Genomic DNA, 25281 nt, shown 5'->3' with positions numbered 1-25281 from the left:
ACTCTTCATACAGTTTTTCAAGGTAAAACTGATACTGATACTGATAATTCCTGAAACTATGAGTCTAAGGTTGTCACATGTTGACCTCTACATCCTCATGTTTCCTCTCGCTCTCTACTGTCAAAAGATTAAAACACCATAATAATATAATAATAATACAAAATACTTTTACCTTCAGTAACAGTATGGTCTGTGTTAAATCCAGTAATTCATAAAAATCTTTTAAATTGTGACCACAATTTATTAATTACTAGTTTGGTCCTGTATTTTTTATAATATTTGAGAAGAATTATTCAGATGTCATGCGGCTGTTCCCCTGCTGAACAATTTTCTAATTCTTGATCCACATAACTATAGCACCATCAGGTGGCATCAAGAAAGAATTGCATCTAAACAAGTACAGTAATAAACTATACTGCCTAGGATGCAGCTGGCTAGTATGGGCGACTGTAAAATGACAGTCGCCCAATGACATGAGAATGACTCCCTCTCGCTTACTGCTGGAATATTTATTAATTGACAACGTTTCGGTCTGTCCGACCTTCATCAGTCCGATGCACCTGATCTTTTTTCAATTATTATTTTATAAAAATCATATGATATTTAAGTTCATTTGGGGTTTCTGGTTCTGACTGACCTTACTGTGGCACACCATCCAACACACTCCAATAGAGCAGTAATTCTACTGCTGATTGCTGCTGATGAAAGAGGTCATGACGAAAATAAGGTGAAGGAGGAGGAAAAGGATAAGAAGAGGGTTTTGGTGATTATTAGCTACACTGGCACCATACAGCAGCTGACAAAAATAAATAAACAAATAAATAAATAAAATTATAATCACAGAAATTAAACTGTAGGCTGTGCTAAATATGTCACAATTACATATTTATGATGTAAATAGGCTAAATCAATCAATCAATCAATCAATCAATCAATCAATCAATCAATCAATCAATCAATCAATCAATCACGGCATTTCATGTGCTCATCTGATAGGAAAATATTTACATGCATTTACACTCAGGAATCTGGATTTAAAAAATAACTAATTAATCGAGATATTCATATTATGAATTTCGCTGGCTTTTTATTTGCTGCAACAGGAAATGTGCCACTTGACAATAACGTGCATAAGGACATGCAGTACAGATCTCCTTGTTGTTGCGTAACATAATTATAGTACACAAAACAAACATGTTTTTTGTGCCACTTTTGGGATGTCACTGGCAATTGGTCTCTTGATGCCCAATTAACTTTATCACACTGCTGTTGCAGAGTTTTAAACCGTTTAAGTTTTACTGTTTCGTTCAGATTTTTTTCTCTGCTCACAGAGCTCGTCGTGCATATTTGGTGATGTTCGTTACACATTTAAATTGAGCATTTTGTTAAATAAGCGTATCGCTGCTCATCAGCTAAATGATTGACTACCTGTCGATTACCGCTGTGTGAGGTCCCTGGCAGTCTGTGAAAAAACTGTGGTATGTTCCCATAGATACATCCCAACAGATGAGCTCCCATGATACCCAGCCTACATCGTGGGGAAACTACAGAGACCCGTTTGGCTTTTACCATCACCTGCGGCATAGCGCACATAGTGCACACGCAGCGGCGATTTCCTCTATGACGGATTGAGATTCTGCAAAAAAGTTGATATTTGTATCGCCGGTACATATCAACTGTCCCATGCATGTGGTCTTGTTTTTATTCAGTAACCTTCTCCTTAACCTGTAAGTCGCCTTTTGCACTGGACGCTTTTCTGTCCCAGCTGAAGAACTGCGTGTCGCGCTCTATTGACAGCTCCACTCAACCTTTAATATTTGGCCAGGATGGACCTGCTGCAATGCCATTATAATGGTCTATAAGCTTTTTTTCGCATTTTGGATCAACATGCTGTGAGTTTATTACAACTAAGGTCGATCGCTAGCCGTCGCGCGCCCGCTTGCTTTTACGCACAACGATGAGCTCGGAAAAGCCAAACTTTAGGTCACAGCCCGTTGTGAAGAGCGTTTTCATGTTCCGCAACGGTGACCCATATTATAACGCTCGCCGGATAGTGATTAACCAAAAGAGAGTGTGCAACTTTGAGACTTTGCTGAGAGAGGTGACCGGAGGGATACAGGCACCGTTTGGAGCGGTGAGGAACATCTACACACCTCGAGGAGGCCACAAGGTGGACTGTATGGAGAGCCTTCAGAGCGGGGAGCAGTACGTTGCTGCTGGGAGAGAAAGATTTAAAAAGCTGGAGTAAGACTAAATGTTTTGGGCCTAATACGTTCAAATAGTTACCCATATTAGATAGAACATGCAAATATGTGTTATACTGACCAATTACATGTTTAAATGCAACACTGGGTGACCAAAATTTGCGTTACTTGGAAGGGTGTTCATTTGTAAGAATTTGAATGGTACATACTTTTATTTTTCACAGAAGTAGGCTGCACACTCAAAGTAGGTTCCAAAACTTGTTCTCACTGTTATCAGACTTTGCTTTTATAATAGAAATGTGGATAATGAGCATCAGACTGAGTCATGGTCTTAAAGTTTATGTGTTTCAACAGTTTTACAGCAGTGCTGAATCACAGCTTGAGGCAGATGAGATCAGTAGAGAAGTGGGCTGTGCCCTAGCCTAAAAATAAGTGGACTTATACTGCAGATAATGAGATTTGTGCAGCAAGTTATTCATAGAAGTCAGTGGTGAAGCAGTTAAGTGGGAAGCTATTCTTGAGCCATGACGTTTGTGTACTATCACTGTGCCCCTGGTGTTTAATGTTGATGTAGGTATTGTGTATATCCTCCACTGCAGTACTGATAGGCCAGATACTGCACATACATAGTCATGCTGTCCCTCTTTCTGCATACCACATGTTGCTTCCCTTCCATGAGGAATTGTGTGGAAAATCTGTTCCAATGAAGGAGATGTAGTAGAGGGTGACTTAAAAGTGCCCAAGTGTAATTAATCAAGAAACCATTTTACTTTTATGTTTACACTTATTATGCATAATAAGAAGCTACATGCTAGGTACTCTGCTTTGATTGACCAGTGCTTATACAAGAGGTTGATATCACTTTTAACTTCATGGTTGTATATTATCATTACAGAATAAGTGTCAGCACAGTTGCATCCCTAATTGATAAAATTTTATAGTAATATTTCTGAGTTTGTGAGTGACAGCACATCTCAGTTTAAAATGTGAGTGCTGTGTATGAACTTAGGCTCTCATCTTATCTTTATGTTTTGTCTGTAGTTATCTACAGATTGGCTCTAGAAAGAAGAGGATGTTGCAGACTCTTCCAGTGCAGGTAAGGCAAAAATGCTATATATGTAAGAAAGCCTTTTTGCAGTTTAATAAGTCAGGAAAAGTGAGTTCCTTTAAATTGTCTGAGCTCCAACTGTGTGACGATAAAAAGAGAAATGTTATAAACGACATTGTATTCTGTTTGATAATCTAGAAGTGCATTTTAATTTCCCAAGTCACTGTTTACAGTATCTATCCAATCAACTGTGGCACTTCATGAAGGTACATCTGCTAAGAGCTGTTCCTGGTATTTCAAATCATTTTGATTTTTGGCATTGCGCAAATATAAACTGCAGAGATGCAACCCGTTTACATAATTTACATAGTCTTGTCAATCATGCAGATAATCCTGGGGTGTGGTGCATCCTCACATGCACTTGCCAGAGAAGGTCCTCAGGTTCCACCCCACCTCCTGGTCCTTTGGTTCTGCAGTGAAAGGCACTAGCCTCACCTGATTCAATGGGAATGTGTCCCTACACTTTCATTCGCTTTCTAACTCATTGTGGACTGGACAATGTCTTCACAGTAAGCTAGTGATAGTTGCATGACACAAATACAGTGCTATGTTTTTGCCGACCACAAAAAAGTTTAGTAGCCACATGAGACTGAGCACCTTAAGTGGATTTGCTAAATTGCTCCAACGTTATTGCATTACTTTAAATTTACTTTTAGAGATTAATGACACCCTTCACCACTATGTCTAAAAGGCAGGTTTCATTTACATACTTACTCAATCCAACTTTTCAACATTTGAAACTACTAAACATTTGAAACCACTAAATGCAAGATACATGAGGATTTGGGAAGATCACCTCAGCACTCCTGCCCCCACCCACAGTGTAAAGGTTTTAGAAAGATCATTTAAGCAAGGTGTAATGTTTAGCATTCGTCTCTATTGTTCCCCGTGAAGAATTACTTTGTTGTTGTCTCAGTGGCCATGCATTATTGATTTATGGATCATAATCATCCCTCCTTTCAATGCATCTTTAATCACTAGCTATGAAGTCACAGCCAAATTGAGAGCGGCTTAAAGTCAGGTAACCCACAAGCTCATCTATTTGAAAGTCAACTGCAGGTCCTCTTTCCAAGTGAGTGGTTTATATAATTTTTTTTTTTTTAAAAAGAAAAAAAAGTTGAAGTTCTTAGGATTGTTTTATAATAATGTATTATATGTATAATATATTTTTAGAATTTAGTTTCTTTTTTAAAATAGTATTTTAAAACACCAACTATAACTTTGCCCTTCATTTTTGAGTGACAGTGTCAGATTGTTATATTATCAGTTTCTTTTAAACAATATGGCAAAAATATGGGTGCAAAATTGTAACATGCTAATCATAGTCAAAGGAAACAATCGTTCACACAAGGTCTTTGTCAGGATCTTGGTCTTTTGCCTTGCGGCCAGATCCTCAGAAGCATTGGTTGTGTGCTCTGCCTCTCTCCACTATAACATGTTAATCGTATAAAAAGAGAACCAGGATTTGCGCTCTGTGTTCTTTATTTTGTTTTATCACCCGCTAGCAAGAAGCTTAGTCATCACAGATAATCCTTGAGGACTTGTTGTTGTTGCTGTGATTACTGGTGAGCATTAAAAGAGCCAATCTAGTTTACAAGGACCCTGCTTCCCCCCTCAGTACCCCACTTAACCTGGCTGATTGTGTCAATTAATGATAAGAACTCTTTGCTGGCTGGACAGTTGGCAGGTTAGTTTCTTGTCCGTACTGATTTTGAATAAATAGAGAATCATAGGAAGAACTAATGAAGTTTTAGAACTGTTCTGTATGTGGCTCATTTTGACTACAGCTCAGAATCCACCTTCTGATGTTGGTCCCTGCCAAAAGTTTCCTTTTTTTACTCACACTAGATCCTCTGTTGTGTTTAAACTTCCCCTTCTGCCTTGTAATTTGCTTTTTTTTGTTCTATGTTTTGATTGGATGGACTTGAGAAACCCACTTCAAGCAGCGCTCCAACCTGCTGGTATGAGAAAACAATGATGTTAGTCTAATATGATGGAGTATCTAAGCAAAATGAAAATTGGACATAGCGATTTTCCCCATCAGTAAATATGTATAGTGTGTGTAGTAAAGTCTGCATTTGGTTTTCTGTTAAAGTTACCCACTACAAGTTTGAAATTTTGGCTTATGGAATCTATAGGTTTTGCACTAACAGTAAGGACACCAAGAGAAACAGAGATACTAGGCTGATACCAAGAGATACTAAGCTGAGGGGACCTCTCTCCACTGTGTTATTAAAGATCATCTGTTGGTGAAATTCTATGTCAATAGAAAAACAAATCTAGTACATCTAATGGCTCCCTAGGCTACCTTGTCTTGCTTGCCTCTGTTTGTTCCCAGCTGGGATGGGTTACTAGCGGAGTGGTTTATGATAGTCTCTGTGGTTTGTACTGTGCATAAAAGGCAAATGGCTTTAAAGGAAGCACAGTGCATTTCTAACAAGCATTTTTGGGGATTTTGATTATGTTAGAAATTATGTAAATTACTCTGCATTTTAGATATTTTTTCATGATTGTACTATTTCCACTGCTTTTAGCTATATACACAGGGCTACAACTCAAGAGCGTGTCTCTAGTCTTTATAAACTCAATGTATGTATCTTGGTACTGGTATACTTCTGATTATGTCCCACACCTTTTGTTTTAAGAAGTAGGTATTTTGACTTTTACTTCTACCCTTAACATCTCTGTTGCCATGGTGCATGCACAGATCCCAGAAGACTTTTAATATACCTCCTCCCTTATCTGTGTTTGTCATAGGATCTAAATCTTAGTCCTCAGTCACAGTGGGTTGCCAGGTGTCATGGGAGTGAACCTGCAGAGCTCCCTCTTTTCAACCCCACAATCTCATAAGACTATAGAGGTCCCTTTCTTTTGCTGTCATAGAGATGACACAGATTCTTTTAGTGAGTAAAATAGTTCTTTCTCTATGCCTGTAGGGGTAAAATCTTTTGATTTCACACAATCTTGTTTTCCTTTTTTTGGTTTCTTGCAGCATAAAGGGAAAAATGAAACAACAAAAGAAAACTGGATGGATTTTTAAACATTCCATAAGAATACACACACACATTAAGTTCTCAAAGTAGTAATAGGTTCCATGTTATCAGAAAAAAAAATATATATACTGTGTATGTCAAGTGCATTTCACACATAGTGATTCAAGGGAGTTCTATCTCACGCAAGCTGCGCCCTCCACTTGACTCTATGGGTACTACTCTCACACAATCACACACACATATTCACCCACTGGACTTTGCATAAACGTAGCCAGCCAATCAAGACGTACCTGCCAGAATACGTGTGGAGCCCACAGTATATAAGGCAGAGTGCCTGCTGTCCAACATCCTTTTCTCTTCAGCGAATAGGAATACTTTGCCCACTGTTCATGCTGCTCACAGCTATAATGTTGAGGTTGACGTTGAGATGTTGTCTGTTCAGAATGTTTTTATTAGAACAAATTACATTTTTAACACAGCGAGTTCTATCTCACACAGGATCCGCCCTCTACTGGACTCTATGGGTACTACTCTCCTTCAATCACACTCATGCAATCGTCCACTGAAATTTTCATGTACATAGCCGATAGTGGTGGAGCCGAAGACTAATCCGGTATTTGGAAAAGCACAAAAAGTGGGTTTTTACAAATAGGTGTTACATAGCTATCTCAATCTCTCTTCTCTGCTCTGCTATGTTACATATATTAACAGCTCACATCCACCTGCTTCATGACACACATTTCCTAATCACTCCTGGAGTTGAGGGTCTTCTCCAGAAATAAAGCTGAGCTACAGACACATGTGAAGTGCTCTCAAGGGACTCTCCATAACCTGTTGTTCCCCTTCCTCTTTTCCCAAAGTTAGGTTGTAAAAAATAGGCAATAAATGATAAGTGCAAAGAAATAATTGACTTTGAAGTTCTTCCCTACACTTTACATGCTGTGCCTTCTCTGTGTTATCGGTGTATAAAGAGCTACAGCTCTGTCCATGCAGTGGTGCAGAGTTGAGCTTCAGCTCAGTAGTCAACACAGTTGTCTACAATCTGGAAGACTTGAGTTTAAGACCCAGCATGGGGACCTCCTTCACAAGATAGTTTATTGATGAACACTTATTTTAAAACTTTAATATCCTAAAATTAAAAGTGTAATAAAACAAAAACAGGATTTTTACCCTTATTTCCACTTTTATTCAAATACAAATACAGATACAAATATTTTTGCTGCCTCAACAACTACATTTGTACACAAATACAAATACTGGGCTCTCTGCACATCCCTAGTAGCCAGCCAATCAGGATGTGCCTACTGATTACGTGTGTCTCATACAGTGTATAAGGCAGCACTTTGCTGCTGCTCTCACCCTTCTCACTTCAGTGACAGCGAATCTGCTCACTGATCTTACCTCTCCACAGAGAGTCACTGCTCCAGCAAGCTCGTTCCTGCCCGCCATGCCCTGGCTTCATCACCGCCGCCAACGGACATTTCTTCCACTGCAAGTTCCTTGGTCGGGATCATGTAGAGAGTGGCATGATGCAGCCGCCGCCCTGCGTTTACTGCTGAGGACTTCCTCCGTTTCAACACTGGCAACGGTGGGACCATTTTTGGCTTTGTAACGTCTTACTCCTCTGTGATGAGAGTGACCCGGAGCTCAAGATAGATTTCCGCGTCAATGATGAGTCTCCTGCTTTGTCCAGTGCCCTGCTGCTGCCACCACCGCTGCCACCGCTGCTGCCACCGCCGCTGCCACCACCACTGCCACCGCTGCCGCCACCGCCGCTGCCACCAGACACCTCAGCTTAGACTGTCCCAGTGGCTTTGCTGATGGACAGTGATGACAACCTGTATGTCTCCTTTTTGCAGTGTTTGCTTGATAGAGGGCTGGCTCATGCCACCATGTCTTTAGCCACCCTCTTGTGAAACATTTCTTGCCGGGGGTCTGGAGATGCATACCTCTATCCCCCAGTGGGAACTGCCTCTGGTGCTTAAGGCTCTGATCAAGGACCTTTACAAGCCTCTGGAGTGCTCCTCTCTGAAGGTGTTGTCACTCAAGACAGCTTTGCTGCTTGCTCTGACCTCAGCTAAGAGAGGGTGTGAGCTAAGTGCCCTGTCAGTTCACCCCAGCTTCATGCTGCTTCATGGTGCCCACAGTGGAGCAACTCTCTGACCAAATCCCTCCTTTGTTCCTAAGAACATACAGAGTTCTTTCAGGTCGAGGGTTATTCAGCTGGATGCATTTTGTCCTCCACCCCATGCGGAGGACAGGGAGGTGAAATTGTATCTGCTCTGCCCAGTTCACACGTTTGCATGTTATGTTGAATGCACGGCCCCCATCAGATGCACAGAGCAGCTGTTTGTGAACTATGGGGATGGTGTGGCTGGAAAAGCTCTATCCAAGAAATGTCTTGCTAGGTGGCTTTGTGAGTGCATCTCCCAAGCCTATAGGCAGGCAGGAAGAGACCCTCCCACTCTGGTCCGTGCATACTCTACATGCAGTGTGGCAGTGTCAGTGGCCTCATTTAGTGGGATGAGTGTCGAGGACATATGCATGTCAGCGTTGTGGTCTATGCCCTGTCCATTCATGGGTACTATCTCTTGGACATGTTAGGCTCCTTTTCACAGTCTGTGCTTGCTGGATCAACCCAAGACTGGTGAAAATGGTGGGTGTGTATGTCAGCTGTGTTTCACCTGACCCCCCTCTGGGCATTATACACCTGCATTTTTCCTGTGCTCATGGATGACCTGGGGAATGAGGTGTGCGGAAGGTCTATTGCGTTACAGTAGACCCCTGAAAGGTTAGGCCATGGCCTCACCCCTTCAGTGGTACACTATCTGGGTTGGCCCCCTACTTCTCCACTGTGGCAGCCTAGCTATAGAAGGATCAATGGGGCTGGGTCAGATGTTATGTCATGGCAGGGCGTTCATTCATTGGGCTACACCCACTGTACCCACAGAGTCCAGTGTAGGGCAGGTAACAAAGGTAACAATATTGTAACCCTAGTTCTATTAGCACAGGCAGAGCCCTCCACCTATGGGCCCAGCCACTCCTACACCACTCACTGAAGAGGTTGCGGGATGTTGGACAGCGGGCACGCACCCTTACATACTGTGGGCTCCTAAAGTATTCTAGCAGACATGTCCTAAATGGCTGTCTACGTTCATGCAAAGTTCAGTGGGCGAATACGTGCATGTAATTGGAGGAGAGTAGTACCCATAGAGTACTGTGGAGGGCTCTGCCTGTGCTAGTAGAACTAGGGTTACAATATTGTAACCATCGCTCGTCCTCACCACGCCCCACCCACCCACCCCCAGATTCCATCTGCCTCTGTGGAGGCACCCTGACCAACCTTGTATACTCTTATCACACTTGCAAACACGGCCAGTTGCATTTGTTGTAATACACTACAAAGACAGAGGTCTCACTGGGTCTTTGTGGTGATCAGTGATCTTTGGGCAGCTGTATGATTGACATATGCAACTTTTGACATGCTTCACTCTTTGTTGTCCATATTTTCTAGGCCAGACCACTGCCACAGCATCGAATCGTCGTATCAGCTCGATTCTTGAAACCAATCAAGGAGCCATGTCCAATATTGTAAGTTCAGTTTCCCGGCCAAACATTTTATACTGTTATGAAACAATCCCAATCTATACTATAATTTTACCTCCAATGTTTTTAGCTTAATTTACATTCAGTACCTGTATATATTGGTTTATTCCTCTGTTCATTGATTTATCTGTTGAGTATAATAATATAATGTAACTGTCAACATTAACATTGACTGTGTGGTGTGAGTGGCAGATGATGTCACAAACAGCTGATTCCTCATAGGGACACACTTGAAAAGAGAAACCAGTCTGCATCAGTTTCACGGTATTTGCTTAACCATGTGTATTTTATTTACTCAGTGTGGTTGCAAATGGGGATGTCTTGAACCCCGCCATGAGGTTGCTGATCCACCAGAGAATACTGGGCCAGTTTGACAAAATACTGGAGATGATCACAGAGAAGATGGGTTTGAGAGTCCTGGGTGGTGTGCGAAGGTACAACTTTAAAAAGATATATACGCTGCACATGGACTGTATGTTTTACACATAATATAATTTCTGTCTATATGTGTGAACAAAGTCACTCAAGAACAGTACATGACAGAATCGTCAGACTGACACCACATGTTCCCCCATTATTACAGATAATCTCATTAGATTTCCCCGCACTTTGCTGCATAAATTTGCATTTTAATGAAAAAGAACATTTTCATCAAACAGCTTCAAGTCACTAATGTAACAGACATCTGCACTGTCGTAAGTGATACAATATGTTGATCCCAAGAGTATGTGTTATTAGATAAACTAGCTTAATGAATGATCATAAGGTGATAAAAGGAGGACCTTTGGCAAAACAAGTGTGTCTTGACAAACTGGTATAAACACATGATGGAAAGCATAGGGCTTTTGACTCTGTGTCCCTGTTCTAGTCTCTACACCTATGAGGGCCACCAGGTGACCGATGGGAATCTGCTGGAGAGCGGTCAACTCTATGTGGCTGTTGGAAGAGAAAGGTTTAAGAAGCTACCTTACAGTGATCTGCTCTTCACCAAACCTCGCGGGACACGGAGGGTCAATGGGTAGGTGCCACTCTCTAAAAAATATAATGGTGTAACATGTTGTTTTAAGACTGAAAACTTGATAGAAAATGCTGAACTAATGAGCTTTTGACTATGTGCTTTTATTTACCTCCACAGAAATTAAGACAAAAAGATCATTAAACCCACTTACAGAATACCATTGAATGTTATAAGCCAGGCAGTATTTATTTCTTACAGGGTTGTTTGGGTGCTCTGTTATTTTGTCCTTGTACTACTAGGTGCAAAATAATGCCAAAAGGAGCCATGTCTTTATATTTATATACCTATATTTTCCATCTTACCATAATAAAAAGAAAACATTCATATCTGTTTGAAAATGTTTGAAAATAGCAAAGGAACGTCTTGAGTTAATGTCTTTGTGTACAAGGTTAATCTGTTTTGAGTAAGATATCTTTGGTTATTCATTTCACAGAAATGACATTTACCAATCATACATGTTATTAGTATCTATCAGTATGCAGAGTCCTGCTGCTGTATAAAGAGTTGTGGAAATTAACAAACACAAAACCATGGCTACCAGGAATTGGTCTTGGAGATTGTTCACTTTCTGTTTGTATGTGTTGCTGTGCGGCAACTCAACTAATTATTCCTCCAGGGCTATTATCTCCCATCAAAGCTCCTGAAAGCTACATCCCATAGTTCCAAAATTAATTTTAAAGATGGATATTTCCCGCATATGAATAAGAGTGTTGCATATATGTTCAAATGACTTTTACATGAAATAATGAAAATAATTGGAATTATTTACTATTTCATGTCCACATACATGCAGCAAAAAAAGATCTTAAACATACTCTTTTTAAGTAGACTTTTTCACATTACATTACCTATGAGGTGGGAAGGAGCAGTGCGGATTCATTAGTTATCTTTAACAGCGCATTGTTTAAACCTCTAAATTATAATTTGACCTTGCAGTTTTTGATTTTCAGATAAATTTTGGTACCACTGGTGTTTACAGAAATATAGTACTCTGTAGTTGTTTCAGGTGACTATGCTGATGAATCAGTATTGTAATGTATATATGTAAATAAAATGTATTTTGTCTGTTTTGTGTTTACAGGATGAAAGCTTATTCTCTACCTCCAATCTACCGATTCTCAAAGCAAAATGGAAATGTAAGAATTTCATGTGCCTTTTGCATGAAGTATTTAAATGTATATTTAATGTTTTGCAAACCATAAAATGAGAGAAATCCAACATAAACATAGCTTACACAGTACAATACCAGTTTAGATCGAAATCCTTATCTATAAACTCTTGAACATAAACAGAGTAGGGAGAGAAAGTGTTTGGTTTTCTGCATCATTTAGTTGTTTCAAGTTAGGGTTAATTAGGGATGGCTGGAAAAAGAAACTTTCTTCAACACATTCTTCAAATGCCCAATGCTGAGGTAAAGGGACTATTGTTTTTATACTTGATTGTTATTTTTAAACAATTAGTTAACAAAGTTCTCGTTTTCCTTGCCCTGACCAGTCTTAAAATATCTGGTCTTAACCCTCAAAGCAAAACTGTGAGAACTCTGGTCACAATTCCAGGTCATGAGCTTTAGATAAATAGAAGCAGAAAAAATAGAGACAATTATCTTCAAAATTTTCTTCAACTCAATTGGAAGATGACCCTGATATTTTGTACATCGTGTATATATTTCTATACTCTGTATACTTTTACTGTTGGTGATTTTGGTGGTGGTTTTCCACAAGTTTTTCCCATCAACTGAATTGGACTTCCACTTCCCCCAGAGTAAGTCCATGGTCCGGAGCAGTGATAGTGGAGATGGAGAGTCCAAGGGCTCTCCTCCGGTCCACAGTGGCAGCAACAAGGAACACCTGTCCTCCATCGTCAGAGAGATCTCTCAGGCCCGACTTATCTCCCTCAGGAAGAAGAGGAGTGGACAAAGCATGACCCTCGCAACCTCTGACAATGGTAATACAGAAGCAAACAGAACCATATGGATAGGTATGGAATGTGTTTATACCAGTTGATTTCAAGCAGGCCTGACAATTACAAGCCTTTCATTGTCTAATAATGAAGTCAGATTTTATGACCATGGCTTTGGAGATCAGCAGCACTTTATTCAAAATTACCTGTGTCCTCTTAGTAGTTGTCTATATGTACAATATGTGTGTGTGCAAGTGGGAGTGTGTTATTGCCTATAAATTCATGATAAAGTGAATATGCGGTACCCATGCAGATATAATCATACACGTGTGGTTGTATCTGCTTGCACAATCCATAAGAAATGTGCCTTGCACATTACATAGTCCTTCATAAAGACACTTCCTGCAACACATGTCACAAATGTGGCCTGAGTACAGTTATTATTTTAAGATACACAAGTATATGATGTAATGCCTACTCCTTGCAATCTTATGTAACCTGCTGCGTTCAAAAATGCCCACTTAGTGGCACTGTTGCTCTGCAGCAAATATTGGAAGTGGGTCTAGCATGATGACATTAAACACTATTACAAGAAACACATTACGTCATCTTCCAGGCTTTATCATCATTATATTCTAATGTCCTGCTGAAACTCAGTATGTCCAGCTAGACTTTACTTTAAGGCTCACTGGCAGCTGGCATTCTTCTTAATATTAATATGTAATGTTTTGTTGCTCTGGGACCATAATAGATGTTTTCCATATATGGCAAATGCATTGTGCGATGTATAGTCAGACAATGTGAGGGGGAACTGAAAACATTTTTTCAGATCAGAAGTTTGCAGATAAAGGGATTTTAATTTTCTGCAGACTGCAGCTGACCTTATTGTAACTCCTCCTGCGGCATGAACCACATCACGTCATCTTGTGGCTCATGATAGATGTTGCCTGTTTTCTCCTCTGGCAGGATAGTTGACAGCAGAAGCCCAAAGGAGCGTGGAGAATTGTGTCTGTGGTTCAGGGGAGCTGGCATTTTGCATCAAACGAGAGGAATGAGGAATGTGTGTGTGTGTGTGTGTGTGTGTGTGTGTGTGTGTGTGCCTTTATATGTGTCTGTGTGTGCAATTGTGCGCATGCCTGTTTATTTGAAACCTGTAATGTCACCCTCAAAATCCTCTGTACATCAGATTGTGTGGCATGTCATATTACAGGCACAGAAAACCATGTTGCATTATTGGTCCCCTTGGGTGACATTGACCAAAGATTAAATTAACAGACAGACAGCTCAGAAAACAAGATCAGGCATTAGACAAGATCGTTTGAATGGCTTGGAGAGCATATCACATTCTCATGCACCCTTCACTATTTGACCTACAAAGTCTTCTGCCAAATGCTGTCATGTTTACAAGAAATAAAATTTTCTTTTTTTTTATCTTGGCATAGTGTAACTGATGCGGTATCTGTGTGGCAGATAGAGTGTGTCCCTGTCCATGGTGCTGAACAGACTTTGTGTAATATACAGTGGGCTGAGGTTTCCCAGAGGCATGTTTATCCTTTTTTGTTCATTGCCGCTCTGAAAGCAAATCAATGCTTAAATTTGGTTTCCATTTGCCTTCTCAAAAGCAAACAAGTGCTGAAATCATAGCTTGCAATTGGCTCATCAAAAACAAATAAGCTCTGTACCTATTAGCATTCCCAGAGCAACTAAATTTAGTGTTGAGGTTATGTTTGTCCAGTTTTGCTTCCCAACAGGAACACGATGTTCATATCACCTCTATTTAGTGATTCACAACAGCACAGAGATGTGTTTGCCGTTATTTTCCCTTTGGGAAATCCTGCCCTGGCTGTGTAAGAGGTAAACACATCCCGTTCTAGTGCCAGAAGGAACACAGCCAAAAAAGTTGGCTGACTGGCAGAGACTGTGGAAAGAACACAGCATGAAACCCACACTTCAGATCTCTGGTGTGCTGGAACATTGGAACGAAAACAAAAGATTATTATAAAGGTGTCATGTCATTATAAATGTATTTGTGACAAAGGAAGGGGGAGAAAGAGACAGAGAGATGTACAGACAGAAAGGTATGGTGACAAACAAGCAGAAAAGAGAGAGAGACATGAGAAAAAAGACAAATGATTCCGTAACTCGAGATTTTCCGTCTGTTCTGCACTGACTCTGTTGTGACAGGGAGGTCAGTTTTTGTGCGTGTCTCTGTGTGTGTTGGTACGCCAGTCCCCATTATTCACTGTCTATCAGCTGCTGAGAACCAGGCGGAGGATAACTCAAGCAGTTTCTGTCTGGTGTATTGTAAAGCTTCTGACTTTTCTGCTTCATTAGAGTGAACACAGTGGTGAGTGACAGCAAAGACAAGGGGGAGGTAGTGCGACAACTCATGCAGCAAAGGTCATGGAATGAATTTGAACTTACTACGTAACAAAGACATTTGACTTAAAAGACTAAGCAATAAGACACATTGCCTGCTGTATGCTTCACCCTGTGCTGAAAGTTAGCTCTTTTAAAATGGGAGATTTTCAAGTTTCTTTCAAAAGCACATTCATGTTCAGTTTGGACTTAACCAATAAGCAGTTGTTGCTAACCTCAAAATAGAAATGGGATGTTTATCAGTATGCTCTTTCTTAAAGGGCCCTTGTATTCAGTTTGGTCTAATGGCTCCCTTGAGAAGACAAGAAGAAGAAGAAGAAGAAGAAGAAGAAGAAGAAGAAGAAGAAGAAGAAGAAGAAGAAGAAGAAGAAGAAGAAGGAAAAAAGAGCAACAGGAAGGGGAAAAGGGAGAAGAATAAAACATAGGAGAAGGGATGTGTTTTGGCAGGTGAGCGAAGGTAGGATGTAAATAGAGTGGAAGATAAAAGACAAGGTTAAAGAAGAGGGAATAAAAGGTTGATATGATGAAGGGAGGAGAATATTATGTGGAAGGAGAAGACAGGAGAGTACAGGTGCAATCAAATAGTGAATATGAAGAATAGCCTGAGATGGTGGAGGATGAGTGTTGGGTGAGAAAAAAAAAATATTGAAGGGTAGAGGGATGGGTGGGGTTTGGATAATTGCCTTTCATTTGGATAATCTCTCCATTTAGAGTCATCAAAGCAGAATTTTACTTGCCTCTGCCCCTTGCTGGGGCCAAATTGCTGCTCTGGAAATCAACAAAAGAGCCTGGTACTCCAAAGAAGGAGAGACACACAGAAAGGTATGGACAAGAGGAGAGAGAGGGAAGACAGCGACCGAGGGAGAGAACAACAGGAGGGAAAGGTAGGGGGGGGGTCCATTGACAGAATGTGAAATGTGTTCACTGATTACGTGGATTCCACGTACATGCCTCCATGCACGCATTAATGAAGGGGCATGCTACTGTATCCTAGGAGGCTTTTTGATTGTGAGTATGTGCTTCTCAAGTCTATTCTGAACATGAATGGTATTGGTCAAAATAAGCATATTGTCCTCCTTTAAATAATGGTGAGCATTCAGCCACTACTACAATATTTATATACAGTATGACATAAATGCTGCAGTGCAGTGTTAGTATTGGCACAGATGAGCATGTTGCGGGAATCATCTGACTGAATTAAACAATTGCTCCTGAGACTAAATGAGTCAGAATAAAATCAGCATATAAAATGATGTTGTGTATGCATGTTTTTGTACTAATGGTTGTAGATTTGCACACTGCAGTACCTGCAGTAGATGGTAGCCAGGGTTAGAATAATAACTCCACACCAGTAGCTGATGGAATGGTGTATATGGTTAATGACTTCTCCTTTCAGATCTAGTTTCCACATATGAACTGTAGTTTTGCTATGGCAGATCTTTTGGAGGTCGTGGATATCTAGTTGCAATTTCAGCAGCTCGAAACCCAGTGATTCAGTAAAAAATCGACTGATTTAATGACAAACCCTTTAAATCTACATTACTACTGGTTAATAGTTCATTTTACAACAGTAAGGCATTGGACACACCCTGAGGTTTTTCTCCTTTGCTCTCTCACACACAAACACCTACAGATCAGTTTCTTTTTGGTTTTTTTTCTAAAAAATTTGAGTATGGCTCATCTGGCCTTTTGTTTCGTATCTCCAGGAACTCAGGAGGTGGTGAGTTCCAAATAAATCCAGGTAACTCAGTGCTAGCATTGAAACCTCAAGGGCATCCACTTTACACAGAACCTCATGTTCTGAATAGCCTGCTGCCTCCTTTTCATGTACTGGGCTCCATATTTCAATTCAGCAGGAGCCAATTCAATTTGTGCTACATGATGGATCCACATTATGTCCATCCCTATTATTTTCCTTGAAGGGAATTTTATTCCAAGTCAAGGAAGTTTTAAGTTAAGGTTTTTTTTTTCAGAAAAGTAATTTCAAAAAAATCCAAATGGAAACATTATTATTGGCAAGTTGAATTTAAGAGAAGGAATATTGTTGCATGTGTGAGCATTTCTGTGTGTGTGCGTGTGTGTGTTCATGTGTGCACCTTCTCACATGCATAAGACATCCAGCCAGATCAGCCCTCTGCCTCTGGTGTCATAAAATGTGATGCTGCCTTGGGGAATTAGCCCTGTTAGCATATGTATCTATAATGCCTGTCAGAGTGAAATAGGGTTCAAAACAGCGTCGGGAGGCAGGAGACATGTACACAAAGAGGCTGTGTGTTTTAAATCGTGTGCCTGTGTCAAAAAGAGAGGCTCAGCAGCAAAGGATGAGAAATGGCAACATTTAAAGGAAGTTGTTTTTTTTTCTTGTTGAGTTCTTAGAAAGTGTGGTTTGCGTGCACCATGTTTAAAGTATTCATGTGTGTGTTTTGTGCGTGCCCGTATGTCACATTTCAGACAACACGGCCATCCTTCCCTATCCCTCCTTCATTCTTCCGTTCCTTTTCACTATGGCAGAAAAAGTTTCTTCATGACCCTTTGATGCAGGATTACTGGATTAAAGAGCAGGGTAGCTGTACTAATCTGCTACATTAATCTGTTAACAAGTGTTTCAGCTGTGACATACAACAGTGCTGGCTGTGACATACAAAATATAGGGTTAGGGTAATGTGTGACACTTTCACTGACACAAATTTTCTTAATGTCTGTCACTTCTAATCTAACCCACTTTGCACATTTTATTCCTTTTTTGTGGTTGAGCTCACAGTAGTTGTGATAGCAGCATCAGCATCTTCAGGGTTTGTATCTGCCTGAAACACTGAAACTGCTTTGACATACAACCTAAATGGCAAGAGTAAATATCTTGCATTTGTGGAGATCTAAAGTTATCATGTGTCAGAGCTGGGCTTTAGGGGGGCATCTGAAGTTGATGCGTTACCAGAGCAAAACACTTTGTGTTCATCAATGTCACTTTTAATACAGTGGCTCATACATTTTCAAATGTTGCGTATTTCTGTCATTTACCAGTTTTAGGGGGGCAAAGATAACTTTTTGCAAAAGATGTAGATAGCATCATTACAATGCAAATTTTAGATGATCAATGAGAAGAGTAACTATTTAACAAAGGGCTCCGCTTGTGTTCATAGAACTTGAATTATGAGACATAAGTGCTATTTTCAGTCTGTCTTAGTTTTAGTGACCTATATTAGAATTATTGTGTTATAGGTTTCCTTCCAAAATCAAATAGTCAATGATAATGAATGTCTCTGAAGTTACTGGTTATTAAGGCTTAAGAATATTTATCAAAAGGCTGCTTTTTAAAGCATGCAATTACACTTTGTTGTGTGGAGAAATTAGAAAAATCATATTTTAATATCTGTCCAAATGAAACTGATTAGACAGAAGCCATTTTGAATAAACCTTTATATAATGAAGACACTGGGTGGTCAGGTTTCAGGCAGATATGAGAAAAGTGAGAGAGAACAACTCCATGAATTATTAAAATATTTAACTGAAGCCATGACCTTTTTGAATATTACTCTGCCTGTCTGGCTGCAACATTGTTAAGCAGAGCTTCCCTCTGATTTAATGTCAAAGCTATCTAGCACAGGACTACACACTACTGTACAGAGGAGACATCTCCTGCACTACTGAAAATGTTCAGTGTAAAGATAATGTGTTAACTTATTTAGATTCAACTCGGAAACAAATCTTGATGTAAAAGATTCATTACAGTAATACATTTCATAGTGGACATTATTATACATTATGTCCTGCCCACATAATGTAAGACCTATATATGTGTTATTAATCCATTCAGAAAAAAAAAACAACTCAAAAACATATGCTTTGGATATTTTTACTACAATTTCCACCAGTGCTACTGAGAATGAGAGGTATGTTTACAGGGAATGGGATAATTTAAAACACCCTAACCCTCTCTCCTTCACTGTATGTCTTATAAGCCTATGAAATACATGAAAATATATTGTCTATGTGTGTGTGTGTGTGTGTGTGTGTGTGTGTGAGAGAGAGAGAGAGAGAGAGAGAGAGAGAGAGAGAGAGAGAGAGAGAGAGAGAGAAACAGATGGACCAGCAAAATTCTCCAGTCGTCACATTTTTTACGAAGCAGTTTGATTTTTTTTCCTCTACAGTATGTGTCACATCACTATAAACTCACTAGCAACTGGGCTTCTCTCATGGATGCTGGCCATACGGTCATTAAATGCTTTTAACAGGACCCTGGTCAGTGACTGGAGCACACTTGCTGAGTGGCAACATTTCATAATTACCATTCAGAGTTACCACCCATGTTGTTTTACACACCACCATAACTCAGCCATTTGCTGAGTGGGGTATATCAGCTGGGTGTAAATAAGTAATATACTGTATACTGTATGGTGATGTACAGGGAGTGTTGTGCGGAGTGAGGTACATTAAGTAGAACATCAAGACTTGAGTGTTTATTTAACACTGCCGAGGTAATCTGCTGAGAGTAGATTTGGCATGTGTGGGTTTCTCCAGCATAGTTATATCACAGCTTTTAAAAGCAACATATGACTAACAATACTGATTTAATGTGCATCAACATGCTCTCATTAAAGGTAATGTTTTTCACAAAAGGACAGAGATAAAAAATACAGCATAGTTATTTTATTCTGTTTAACAAAAAGAAAGCTTTATTCACATGTTGGTTCATTCTTTAACTCTCTGCTGAGTGTAAGCTCATTGAAACAGCTTCTGCAAAAACAAGACAAGAAGATTCTCAAAACAAAACAAAACAAAACAAAAACAACAACAACAACAAACATTCGTTATCCTGTAGCAGAGATGAGATGTACATGTTTGCTTATACTGTGCCAGGACTTGAATGCAGAAAAAAAGAGTGCTATGGCAGTTTGTTGACAGTATAGTTCAGGTTCATGTTTCGACTGAGCACCAGGAACCACAGGGGGTTGTTTCTGCTGTGATACGTATTATTGTTTTATTAATTAAGTTGATTTAAATAATCCTTACATATTTAATGGAATGATATTTACATCATGTTACCTGATGTAAATTGCACCCTGTATTTCCCCAGTGTGTTGGAACTGAATGAGCATATCAAATGGAAACATAGATCAAAGCAATGAAGCACAATGTTACTGTATGAAGCATAGAGATGGAGATCATGAAAGTCCAGGTTTTTTTCTAACAAGTCTGTCCCCTAAAACTAAAATCCTGCAGAAGTAAGGCAGTGTGTGTGTGTGTGTGTGTGGTGTGTGTGCATGTGTATAAAACAAGAGGTGGAGTTTGCTTTTGAGGAGTGGGAGATTATTGCAGTTTACTACCTACTATCACTTCATCTTCAGTTGTGTTTTATTACATTTCTCTGGAATAACAGTCATTTATAACTTTACCTTTCATAAGAATGGCAGCAAGAGCCATTTATATGAGCAATTATACCCATTTACTGTTGCATCCTTGTTTTACCTCACACTGATGGACGAGATGTCACATTACTTTTGAAAGGTGGCTGTGCTCTGTCTGTGTTTGTGTGCCAATGGCGTAGAAGTTAAAGATGGAATTTGTGTGTTTTTGCCTGGTTATGAAAGAAAAAAAAACAGCAACATACACATGTACACACACTTGCACACACACACACACAAAACTGTCCAACTATTTTCAATGCCAGAACCCAAATCTACTGGATTTAATGACGAGCAGGAAGAGAAGAGAATTCTAAATATTACATTTAATTTGATTTTGCATTTTCATGAGCCTGTGCCTCATCCTCAAATCATGTTAAGATGTTTAGAGTCGTAGCGGCTCATCCACTGCTTACTGCTTACACTCAATCGTTTTGGCCCTAGCTGTTAATGAATGCAGGTGATTTCCATAAAATATTCTTAAAGAGGTCTGTTATTATTACCATAACGTTTCATCTTCCACCATAGCTAAACTTCAATCAGTTTTGCATTTGAAATGCATTAAATGTCTCTGTAAACTCTTCTAATCTCTACCCGAGTCATTTTTCTTCTTTAACTGGTATGTGGAGAAAGGGAAACTAATATTAAAGACATTAATTACACTGTTCTGTTCTTTTTTTCCTACTCTTTTGCTGCTTATTTCTGATTGGAAATTTCAGTCTCATCCAGTGTTTCAAAACAAGTGTGTAATTATGTTGTTTATCAGAGCGTATAGTTGTATTCCTCTTATGATGTTTAGGGTTAATTACTCCAAGGCCTTTGATGCATGTGCTCACATGAAAACTAAAAATCCTGTATTTTGTACTCAAACAAACCTGTCTTGCTGAGCTGATTGCTTCAATTGAAACAAGTGTGTGGCTGATATTGAGTCGCAGTATGATGTCTTCATTTAAACACCAGGATCCACAGTATCATTATGCAGTTGTTTAGACAGGAAATGATGACAGGTGTTTGCTTTGGGGGCCGGTGCAAGATGTTGTTTTTTTCCTTGCTACCAATCTACTAGCCTTCAGTCTGCCTCAAACAGTTGTGTATTAGGTAAAATAATCTTGACCAAAGCTTGCAATTTAGGAAATGGAAAAGGTTCAGGTGAAGTAACCAGTAATTTCTCCAAACTACAATGAAAACTTGGCACTTGTTTTTCCCTTTAAGACAATTTTGAGTGACTACCTGAACATTGAAAACCAGTGTCAGGGATAAATATCAGTACTGGAGGTGGGAACCTGAAAGAATCTTGACTGGATAATGTTTCTGTATGTTGTGTGCGTGGGGTAGGTTAAGTATTACGGTCTTTGCATGAAGTATGATTCATCTGCAGTTGTTCACACTGGATAATGAAAAATCCCATTTTTCAGGGTATTTCCTAATTTTATTGTTCTAAGACATCCAATGCAATTCAATGCGCCAAAGCGTCAGCTTTTTCCATTACTCAACTTGTACAGTGAAAATTGAACAAGGAAGTCAGGAGCCGGAAACAGAGAAAGCTCACTGTCTCCACCTGAATATTCCTGTGGGGATCAGCATGATTAAGGCATTGGTGGCAATAATGATGACAATGACAGTGTTCCTGTATGACATTTTTTATTTTGAATCTGCTCACAACCCTCAGCTTCCCTGCTGTTCTCTTTTCCCTATGAGCCTGTAAAATGTTTACTGGCTCTCTGGCACATTTCCATTGTCTAGAGAAGTTGTTTACTTGCATGAAATATTGTTGGATGTGTTTTTCCTCTTTACCACCAGGTGCCACTCTTGTGCCATGTTTGTCCAAGCCTGAAAACAGCTGCTAAATAAAAGCTGTATAATTTCAACAAGTCACTTACTGGAGGAAAAATAAAAGTGCACTTATTTATGGGACAGATTTTATGGAATTTTGTCACAGTTTATAGATTTCTGATGTAATGGGCTTTGACTGAGGAATTCAGGTTTTAGGGTCTTAAAAAATAGTCAGCACATAAAGGGGGTGGGGCATTATATTAATCTGTATTAACCAGCATTGTTTTTAGTTTTCTGACATTGTGCTGTAATATTCAATGTATTTGTATCTGCTTTGTTCAGTGTAAGTTTAGATGACCCTCTTCTAACGCAATGTGACACATTATTCATGTCTTTGAACCTACAAGTGACTACTTTCATTATCTTTCTGTCACAATTTTGTGTCATTTGCCCAGGACAAGTCAAGTCAGCTTAAGCCTGTGTGAGATAGAAAACAGTCAATACGTAAGCATTTATGCCAGAATGACACTTATCAGTCACCTTTATGTTATATAACAAGCCCGTTCAGGATACAATATCACACATCAAGATGAAACACAAGGATTCCTATATGTCATCATCACACTGAAACATGCTTTGAATCAATCAGTTTTTTACCCGAAAGAAACAGCCACCTTTCTCTTAAATGATTTCCTCACATTTCTCTCATTTAAATTATTTTCTATGATCAGTGTGCTTAAAAAAACTGTTTTTAATCTGTTTCCAGATGAACTGGAATCAAAGGCTGATGACAGAAACGCTGAGGGCAAATCCTCTCAAGACGAGCCAACTGAAGAGGTATGAACATACATACAATAGACTATTGCAAGCAAAGACATCTTTGTAAAAATATGTACTGTAGGTATATATTCTGATAGGTCATCAGGGCACACAACAGGCACGGTTTTTGGTGTGATGTTGAGAGTCTTTGTCACATGTAAATCTTTCACTCATGGTACCCAGAAAATATACCCAGACTCTTTTTTCAAATCACTGTAATGAGTCAAAACTTGTATTTCTACTGCTTTCAGATGTAGAATTTATGTTGATATCACTCATGTGGATGTGAATTAGTTTGATTCATATCTGCTATAAATTATGTACTCAATGAATACCCTCATTACCATAATTACCTATTGTTTGAAATACTATGAGTTGTTAGAGCACTCAAATATCTGTTGTTTCTCCACTACTTGTTGAATATTGATTGACATGCAATATAAAAGGGTCTTGAAAAAAATATGTAAAGCTTTTACTCCACTTGATTTATAAGTGCTCATGACTAAACAATGCTGTCACTTACTCAGGAAAGTGGAGGTCATAAGGAGGATTATTGTAAACAATCCAATTATACTGTATGCCTGTTCAAATATTTAGAGATACAAATTGTTTCTGTGGTATTATTGCATTACAGAAACCTGCAGCCGTTGATACAAAAGCCTCAGAGGAGAATGGTGAAAAGGCAGAGGAGAAAGAGGAGACTTATGCTGAAAATACCACTGAAGAGGAGACTTCAGCTAGCAAACAAGAGCCAAAGGAAAATGAGGAGACAAGTAGTCAAATAGAAGAAGAGAAGAAGGGAAATGAGGAGACAAGTGGTCAAATAGATGGAGAAGAAAAGAAGGAAAATGTAGAGACAAATAATGAAAAAGAGGGAGAAGAGAAGAAGGAAAATGTAGAGACAAATAACGAAAAAGAGGGAGAAGAGAAAAAGGAAAATGTAGAGACAAATAATGAAAAAGAGGGAGAAGAGAAGAAGGAAAATGTAGAGACAAAAAATGAAAAAGAGGGAGAAGAGAAGAAGGAAAATGTAGAGACAAATAATGAAAAAGAGGGAGAGGCAACAGCAGGACTTGAGGAGAAGGAGGAGGAGCAGGGCTCCAGCAATAGCAACAATGATAAGACTCAGGACAGAAAAGAGACAGAGGATGGAAACCATTCATCTTCTGAAGGTGAAAAGGATGAGCAAGACAAAACAGTAGAAAAAGGGACACAAGATGAAGACAGTGGAAAGGAGGGAGAAAGCAGCAAAGACCCAGTTAATGATGTAGACAGAGGAGAGGAACAGAAAGAGAAGGAAAATAGCAATGATGCAGTGAAGACTCAGTCAGATAATGAGACAAAAGAGAACAATAATGGCAGAAGTAGCAGTAGAAACAGTAACCAGGAAGCTAATGTGAGCAAAACAAAAGAGGATGCTACCAAAGAGTCAGGAGAGGAGGAGAGACAGGTGAATGGAGAGGTCAGTAGTGAAGATGATCAGGTGGAAAGTGAAGCAGAGCAGGAGGTGGAAGAGAAAAACTCAGCCAGTCGCAAAGATGCCACAGCAAATGGAAAGAAAGGGGAGGATAATGATAGTGAGAATCAAGATAAAAGCAGGAAAGTGAAGGATTAGGAAAAAAAGAGCAGTGGTGAAAATAGTAAGCAATACTTTACAGTGCAATTTAAAAATAATGAAGGTGGTAACACAAATTCATTGAAAGCAAAGCAAGCAGGTCTATTTTACTAGATGGGCTTGTAGATTCTGTACTGAAAATAGCTTCAAATAATCTCAAATTCAAGTAATTGAAGCTTTGAATGGCCAACTGCTGAATGATGTGAAACAAAACAAGGAAGAAATATTGTATGTATTGTATATATTCAAAATGCTATTTATTTTTAACATTATTCATATGACAATCCTGTCTGAAACAGACAAAAGCTATAATAATATAATCAACTGTTTAAAAAAATATATCTTTATCTTTAAATGGGTATGATTCTGCTAGATATTTGTTTTTAATGGTTTTTTGTATGTATGGTATTTTTTTGGATATTTCTGACAGCAAGTGTGATGCTAATTAACAATAAGATATCACAA

At 39.3% G+C, this 25281-nt stretch overlaps 1 protein-coding gene across 1 annotated transcript; it reads left to right on the top strand.

Moving 5' to 3' along the window:
* Window positions 1-1435: 1435 nt before the first annotated feature.
* Window positions 1436-25065, top strand: LOC121905470 (doublecortin domain-containing protein 2-like). The gene is made up of 10 exons (XM_042423711.1): window positions 1436-2244; window positions 3246-3300; window positions 9820-9896; window positions 10211-10345; window positions 10780-10929; window positions 12011-12065; window positions 12690-12873; window positions 23149-23219; window positions 23836-24048; window positions 24244-25065. Exons 1-10 carry the CDS (start codon window positions 1958-1960, stop codon window positions 24814-24816), a joined length of 1800 nt encoding a protein of 599 aa, XP_042279645.1. The 5' UTR covers window positions 1436-1957; the 3' UTR covers window positions 24817-25065.
* The last annotated feature ends 216 nt before the right edge of the window (window positions 25066-25281 follow it).

This window comes from Thunnus maccoyii, chromosome 10 (assembly GCF_910596095.1).
Source record: "Thunnus maccoyii chromosome 10, fThuMac1.1, whole genome shotgun sequence".
Classification (NCBI taxonomy): Eukaryota; Metazoa; Chordata; class Actinopteri; order Scombriformes; family Scombridae; genus Thunnus; species Thunnus maccoyii.
The sequence above is the reverse complement of the archived record's forward strand: the minus strand, read 5'-3'. Positions and strand labels throughout refer to the sequence as shown.